This window comes from Centrocercus urophasianus, unplaced genomic scaffold (genome assembly GCF_019232065.1).
Source record: "Centrocercus urophasianus isolate 14NV4802_14NV808 unplaced genomic scaffold, USGS_Curo_1.0 seq_22, whole genome shotgun sequence".
In the NCBI taxonomy this organism is placed as follows: domain Eukaryota; kingdom Metazoa; phylum Chordata; class Aves; order Galliformes; family Phasianidae; genus Centrocercus; species Centrocercus urophasianus.
Window position 1 is genome coordinate 4,253,974 of NW_024884778.1, and position 7,991 is coordinate 4,261,964.

At 45.5% G+C, this 7,991-nt stretch overlaps 1 protein-coding gene across 1 annotated transcript; it reads left to right on the forward strand.

Annotated features, from left to right (window-relative positions):
* The first annotated feature begins 1,497 nt into the window (after positions 1-1,497).
* LOC122162968 (2-epi-5-epi-valiolone synthase-like) lies at positions 1,498-6,409 on the forward strand. The gene is made up of 5 exons (XM_042823777.1): positions 1,498-1,637; positions 2,853-3,486; positions 4,430-4,663; positions 5,336-5,588; positions 6,309-6,409. The coding sequence occupies exons 1-5, from the start codon at positions 1,498-1,500 to the stop codon at positions 6,407-6,409; spliced, it is 1,362 nt and encodes a 453-aa protein (XP_042679711.1).
* Positions 6,410-7,991: the final 1,582 nt, after the last annotated feature.

Genomic DNA, 7,991 nt, shown 5'->3' on the forward strand with positions numbered 1-7,991 from the left:
ATTGCTATTAATCAAAACAAATAAACAAGATGTAGAGGGCAGATCTCCTTGCATGCCTAAGATTATTCCAGTTTATAATTCAGTAAACAACAAACTGCATTAAACCTGCAGCCCCTGTAGAAAGAGATGCAAATTGTGTTTGTATTGGGAGTTAAAATTTCAGATGAGTATTTGATAAACAGGCTAAGAGCTTTAACATGCCACCTATTCCTCCCTCCTCTAGCTTTGGAGGTGACTTTGAGCATGGTGCTTCTCTTCTGGTGGACTCTGTTCTCCTATTCCATAAAATGGGGATAACATCTTATCCCTTCTGTGAAGTGCTTTGCCATCTGCAGATGAAGCCAGCAGAAGCTCTGTGTTAGGTGGTACTCCCTCCATGGAGCAGCAGTGCACGACTTCAGGGGAGTTTGTTCTTGTATCTCTTTCCCAAACTGAAATTTGATATAAATCTAAGTTCCTTGATGAGTTTGGCTGCCATTAAGCCTTCAAAGCAACAAGACCTAGCTCTTGCTCAGCAGGCTCTTGAAGAACAATTTCCCAGCCTCTGCTTTTACACCTGTTATCAATTTTCCTGGGTTTTCTTCCTGCTTTTGGAGGACAGATTTCTAAGAAATCGCTGAGGAGAAGGCAAAGTTGAGTCTGTACCTCCAGGCCTTGCTGTTGAAACCACGCCAGGGACCCATTTTCTGGAGCCCTCCCCACAGCACCCCTGTGCCTTTGGGTTGGGGCAGTATGCTCTGCCCATCAGTGTAGGAGATCTGGCATTCTCTTAACACAGCTGAGTCAAAACTGCAGCATGAGCCCAGCAGATCAGGAGAAGGTTCTGTAACTCAGACCTAATTTAACCCTTTGTAGGGAAAGTTCAGTGCATTAGAGTCCCAGGGAAGCTGGGCTAATGAATCAAAACTCTGCTCATCCCCCAAACAGCCCTTCAGGAATCAAACAGCCTCTGATTGCTTTTTGGAACCTATAGTTATATCTGAAACAATGAAAAAACTCTTTTCAGTGCTTAATTAAAAGCTGGGAATGGGAGCTCAAAGCAGCCAGTGTCAAACCAATCCCTGCGCTCCCGCTCCCATCTCCCTCTCATAAGAGCAGGTCAGAGCCCCAGAGTCTCCATGCAAAAAGAAGGAAGTTCCTTAACAGCACTGAAGATCACAGAATTTGCTTTCATAAGATCAAATTTGCTGTAGGGCATCATGTTAGGTGTTAATCTACGGTCTCCCATTGTACTCCTCCGGCATTATAAAACTAGCTGATTATACAACCCCATCCCAGAGCCTGCACGTGTCTTCAGATGCTCCTCACACTCCTAACCCACGTCTCAGATTAGATAATCTTCGTTTTGTAATTGCTCTCCGTGCCACCTCCCCTTCCAACATCTGGTCACCTGGAGACTTTAAAAAGCACCTCAAAGTCACCAAGCTACGTGAGATCTCCTAGCAGAGGTTTGACTTTCCTAGAAACATGCCAGTGTCAGAAGAGGGTTTTGCGCCGATGGCAGCGGCTGCAGCGCCCGAGGAGCCCCAGCAGACAGACTTCCAACTGGTGCGAGTCAAGAGCACGTGGTGCCGGGTCAAGAAAGGAGAAACCCTTTCTGATCTCGAGGACAAGATCATTCTTTCCGAAGCAAAAATGTAAGTATAGGAGCTCACGTTGCTCCCAGTACGTTGGCGATAGGGCTGGACAGCTCTGGCTGTGCAAAGTGTGCTGTGTCCCCAGTGGGATGCACCTCAGCTGAGCTCTCTTTCAACAAGGGAATGGTCAGCTGCAAATTCTCTGCTGTTTTCATACAGCTGAGGGGCTGTGATTGGTGTTGGTTGTGCCATCCAAAGCCAATTCCACCAAGTAACATCCAAAATTGCCATGTCTCTTAAGGGTCACATGCTGGAGATGAATGCAGGTGCAGCAAAATTACAAACTGAAGGCATAAGTTTGTGCCTTAAAATGTGCACAATAATACTTTCAGTAATATTGTGTTTTAAAAGGTCAGAAGAATTTTTTGGAAGGTATAAATCCACACTGCTTTTCTTTAACACTTGAAAGAGTTAGAGTCAGATTCAGAGGGAGTTTGGTATCAAAGAAAGCAAAGTGCCCCCAAGACACCATCCAAGAGGATGCTCAGGCATGTGGAAAGAAATCAGGCATGTGGAGAAACCTGATTATCCAATGAGCCATCCATTCAGAAAACAAACTGAAGTTTCACAGAAACTTTCAATTTTTCTCCATCTGCAGACGAAGAGTCTCATAAAATACACTTCACAGTTTCATTTTGTCCTTTCTTGCTATTATTAAGTAACTCTCAAATCTTCCCTGCTTTCTTTCCCTGTCTAGCAGCGCTTCCTTTTTCTATCATGTTTGTTTTGAGAAGCATCAATTCACTCTTACCAATATTTGGTAGAGAGCTTTCTGTGGAGGTTTGTGTGTGGGTGCGTGAAGGTAGATGGGAGTAAGTCAATTCTTACCATCAAAATCTACCAGGAAGACAAGGTTTCCTTGATAAAATCTTTGAAAAATGTTGAAAATTACTTCTCCTTTCCCTTTTGGGAAGCTGAAATTATTGGTCTGGGGTTTTCTGCTGTTTTGCTGACAGACGAGAACTGGAAGGGAAATTTCTTATTTCTTCAACCCTTATGGTTCCTTTCTGTCATTGTCACATGGAATTTCATCCATCTGACTTTTCACTTAGATGTGATGAGGTTTATCCATCTTGCGGCCCCACAATTCTGCAGTGCACAGGCAGAGATGCCACGCGTTCCCCACCTTTGGTTACCTCCTTAAACCAGTTCAGACATGCAGGGTATAAAAGATAAATATAATGATTGCAAGCTATGTTTTCTCATCCTTGCTAGAGGTGAATGTGTCTCTGAAGGTGGGATTTCCTGGACAGTTGAAGCTCCCATCTATTTCTGCTACAAAGTGGTAGAAACAAACAACATTCTGGATCCCTCTAACACTACTCTTCTCTGGGGTCACACCACTGACACCCAGCAACTCGAGCTAACCACTGGTGGCAAAAGGAGGCTGAGGCGCTTTATCGTCATAGATGAAGTCGTGGATGAACTTTATGGCACCAAAGTCCGGCGTTACTTTGAAGAGAACAACGTGCAGCACAAAATCCTCGCCCTGCCTACCACAGAAGAGACGAAATCCATGGACCTGGTCTTGAACATCCTGCAAGAAGTTCAGAACTTCAGCATTGACAGGCGAACAGAGCCCATCATTGCCATCGGAGGAGGTGTTTGCCTGGACATTGTGGGGTTAGCTGCTTCCCTCTATAGAAGACGGACCCCTTACATCCGCGTCCCAACCACCCTCCTCTCCTACGTTGATGCCAGCGTGGGAGCAAAGAATGGAGTGAACTTCCTCCAGTGCAAGAACAAGCTTGGGGGCTATACCCCCCCAGTAGCTAGCTTTCTGGATAGATCCTTCATTCAGAGCATTCCCCGGCGACACATCTCCAATGGTCTTGGGGAAATCTTAAAGGTATGAACTCCTGCAACTGCAGCTTTTAAACCTGAAATAATGGTAAGATATTTGTCAGCATCTACAGCATTGTTTAGGCAGCCTCGTGGACTCCAAGGTGGGCCACCAAGTCTGCAATGGTGCTTGTAACTCTCTCTCTATATATATCCATATAGTATATTTATATATACATATAGCCATATATCTATATAGCCATATATCTACATAGCTATATGTGCCTACACAGTTACAGCCACTAAATTTGCTAAGTTTTTCCTTTATACACAATGTAAACAAACTCCCAAACTCAAAACCCGACAGACAAAAGGCACAACCAGGTAAGGAGACTGATTTAGCACATTTAAGTAGCACATTTAAATGAACTGCTCGCAAATTATTTGAGGCTCATTATTCTGGGGATTAATAATCTGCAAGATCATTCACACCTACCTCGAGGGGTATGATGATTGGGGTCAATCAATCTCCTACGAGACAAATTCTACTTCTAAAATTACCTGGGAAGTGCACTGTAAATGACTTTATGCCTGAAGAGCTTGGAAAACTTTTGATAAAGCAGAGTTCAAGCTGTTCAAGTGTATTAGAATAAAAGCTCATCAGTAGCATTTTTCTCTGTTTGCACCGTGGGAACTCCCTGAGCATGTCTGGAAACTTTTGGCAGGCACTGGGAAACCCAGTTTCCAATGCGGGAGAGCTGTAATGGCAGAGTCAGAAAGGGAGGAAAAAAATCCTTTCTGAACCCCCCACATTCTGTACATTGCAGTACTTTCCCGACTTTTCTTCCCTAAAGAGTAGAATTTGCCCTTGTACCAAATGTACAGGTATTTCTTTGCTAACATGTAGTTACATACAACTGTACTTCACTCTATTGAAACACTCTGTTGTCAGCAACACATACAAGGATCACGTAGTTTTTTATGATTACCTCTTCTGTTCTTTAATCTAGATGGCACTCATGAAGCACAAAGGGCTGTTTGACCTGCTCAAGAGCCATGGCAAATACCTGCTGGACACCAAGTTCCAGTCTTACAGTGGCTCTGCCAACCGTGGGGACGCTGCACTGCAGACCACCAGGATTGCCATTGAAACCATGCTGGAGGAGCTGGCTCCCAACCTTTGGGAAGATGACCTGGACAGACTGGTGGATTTTGGTCACCTTATAAGCCCAGAGCTGGAAATGGTGAGTGACAGGCTTCATGCTGCATTACTTCATTAAAAAAAAGTCATATCCAAACAGCAACATGAAAACTTGGTGTAAATGTAGCTCAGCCAAACACAATAACTGAACAAACAATGGAAGAGCACCCAATGCAACCAGCCTGGTCCTGCTGGCTCAGTGAATGCATTTTGCTGCCCCATTTCCCCCACAGCCCAGCTGTGTTTTCTATTCAGGAAGTTGCTATTGCTTTCTTGCCAAGCATTTACCAAGGCACAGAGGTGACCAGGTTTCAGAGGATCCATTAGAAACCACCTACTAACTATAGGAGTGCAAAGGCACAGAGACCACAGCCCATATTGCTGGGGGGGAGATTGCCACTGAGAAATGAGTGGGGAGATCCAGAGCTTATGCAAAATTCAGAGCTCTTCCCTCCATCCTACTGTGCACTTCATCAGTAATTTGAACAGGAGGAGAATTGGATCCCTGTGGGAGATATAACATGCCATTAATCACATGTAAAAGAGACCATCCTTTGCAAACCATAAATCACAAAGTACTGACCCTCAGCGTACACGTGCTACTGCAGCTCGGAGCTGAACGTTAATTTTCATGGGTTCTTTAGGAAATAAGTAGTTATTCAGATACTTGGCAACCCAACCCTTTTCTCCCACCTCCCCTTTGCTCCATTTCCAGAGGGTTTTGCCATCGCTGATGCACGGAGAAGCCGTGACCATTGATATGGCCTTCATGACGTACGTGGCCCACGTGCGGGGGCTGATCACGGCGGATGAGAAGGAGCAGATCATCCAGTGCATGAAGGGCCTGGAGCTGCCTGTGTGGCACGGCGCCTGCAGCTGGGCCCTCATCCAGACGGCGCTGAGGGAGCGCCTGCGGCATGGAGGGGGGCAGCCCCGCATGCCTCTGCCCACCGGCCTCGGCGTGGCAGGTACGAAGCATGGGGATGTGCTGAAGAGCGCGATGGAGGCGTCTGTGATGCTTCCTTGGCATCCCAGCAATCCTGCTGGGAGGCTGAGCCCTCCTGCTTGAGTCCTAAGAATGGACCAAGACCCAGTGGGTCACATCTGAGGGGAGGCATCGCAGCAGCCTCATAAAGGCAGGCACTGATCTCTGCTCTCTCTAGTTGGGTGTTATGGAAAGGTGGGCATGGCCCCAAGCTGCTGGAGCTCTGGGAGTGCTGGGACATCTCTCTCAGCCCTAGGGTTTGAGTATGGAACCAGGAATTGGATGCATACTGACCGGTTTTGCTTTGCAAACCAACAGCCTAAACACAGTGCTAGGACAGACAAACCATCAGTCATACAAGGAAAAAGACCCTTCATTACATTTGAAAATAGTTGTTAAGTTGTCCTTGCTGAAAGGAATTTAATGTCTATAACTAATTCTGGAAAGAAAAACATCTGTTCAGCATCTCAGGTGAGATATTCTTGCCTATAAGACATTAAAAAATCTTAATGCAGAAGCAATGCATAGGACCAGGCTGCAGCCTTACACCCGTACCCAGAATATTTCCACCAATCTGTGCACTCACAAGAACCCAGGCTTTTATAAACTGCTCAGAGGAGCTGCCCTCCTCCTAGCAAACAATCATGAACAAGCAGGAGAATCTTCCCTGGTTACCCAGCTAACTCCAAGCTTTGTTTTACAGAGATATTCAATGACACCAGCGAGGAGACACTGAAAGGTGCCTACAAGCTGTGGGTTAAGGACTGCAGGACGGTGCTGGAGGAGGAGACAGCCACCCTGTGAGTGCTGCACAGTTTTGCCCAGCATCCTGCCTGCTCCTGGAGCTGCTCAGCTTCACGGGTGGGTGGGCAGGGCTGAATTTAAGGCAGAATGAATACAGCAGCATGAATTTGTGCAGAATTATGAAAGTCTCTGAGCTCTCTGAAGCAAGTATCAGCCTAGATTGCCTACTGTGATTGCTGTAGTTGGAAAGGAACTTGTTAGAGTTGTGTTGTGCTCCCAAAGGGATCTCTCACAGTCAAAACAATGCCCATTCTGTAGTTCTTAGTAGCTTTGTGTCTCCTTTGGTAGGAAGTGGAACTTGGTCCCTCCATTGGTTGATCCATGGCCTTGTCCAGTGCTGTCACACTGCTGCCCGTTAGGGCCCTACAGTCAATAGGTGTAGCAGTGGGCTTTTCCCACTGCAGGTGGGAAGGATCACCTGGGGCAGCCAAGAGAAGTCAGGGGACACCCAGTAAGTTTGTCACTTCCGTCTTTGTCACAGCCTCAGTACCACATCAAGGGTCCTGGCAGGCACTGGGCAAGCAATGTATCACATGCTGATTGTGGAAAATGTAAAGGCAATGTCATCCTTCTCTCTGGAGGTTGAATCAAAAGAATCACAATCTACAAACAGCCTCTAAATTATTTACAGCATTATTGTTTGTTTCTTTCTTTCTATCTTATCAGTTTGTGCTGATGTACTGGATTCTGTTTTGCTGAAGCAATAAAAGCTATTAATACTGGACAACTTTTAGAATAATGATTCCATTGCTGCATGCAACACTTGTTGTATATGTGCACATGCTCAAGAGACAGATTGATGAACATCCACTTCATCACTCATTGTGAACACTTAGAGACCTGAAGGCACTTCGGCCCCATGGGAGGCCAACTCTGCACAGCCCAACAGGAAGGAATCCAAAGAGCCACAACTTACATAACTACCAGAAGGCCAACATCTAAGAGCCATTTGATGCTGGTGATGGGGACACAGCTGTGGGTCACTGCCAGCTGTCCCCGTACACAGCTGTAACAACACATCACAGGAGCCAGAGCTCAATTAAGACTGAAAAAAACAACACCAATTATTATTTTATCATCCTCCTCCTGCAGGTGACAGAATACAATCAACCTCTGACACGCTTGGTTGCTTAGCAGCAGACAGCCATGTTTTTAATTACATACTAAAATATGCTAAGAAACATAAAAAGGCTGTGTGACTAATATGTGTATATCAAGAAAGGCATGTGACAGCAACTAAATTGCTTCAGCATCTGATAAAGAGTGCCTCTGCCAGGCTTGTCACTGAAAGATCAGGGGAAGGAGGCAGAAAATACTATTAATAAAGCAGGAGCTTTTTAAAATACACCTCATTGCATGGAATGCATTTGTGTGCGCGCACGTCTAGTATGAATTTATTTATTTTCATTTATTCAGCTTTAATTCCTGCTTTTCAATTTGAACTATCATCATTATGCCTAGAAACGTCTTATTTTCCCATTACCTTCCATGGTGCATTGCTCCAAGATACAGAAAGTCATGCGGGACCCAGCTGCACTCTGCCCAACGCAAGTTCTTCATAGAGCTGTTTGCACAACATTGC

Coding starts and splice junctions, on each gene's coding strand:
- LOC122162968 (XM_042823777.1), top strand. CDS start 1,498: ATGGCAGCGGCTGCAGCGCCCGAGGAGCCCCAGCAGACAGACTTCCAA. Junction 3,487..4,429: donor GTCTTGGGGAAATCTTAAAG/GTATGAACTCCT, acceptor TCTTTAATCTAG/ATGGCACTCATGAAGCACAA. Junction 4,664..5,335: donor TAAGCCCAGAGCTGGAAATG/GTGAGTGACAGG, acceptor CTCCATTTCCAG/AGGGTTTTGCCATCGCTGAT.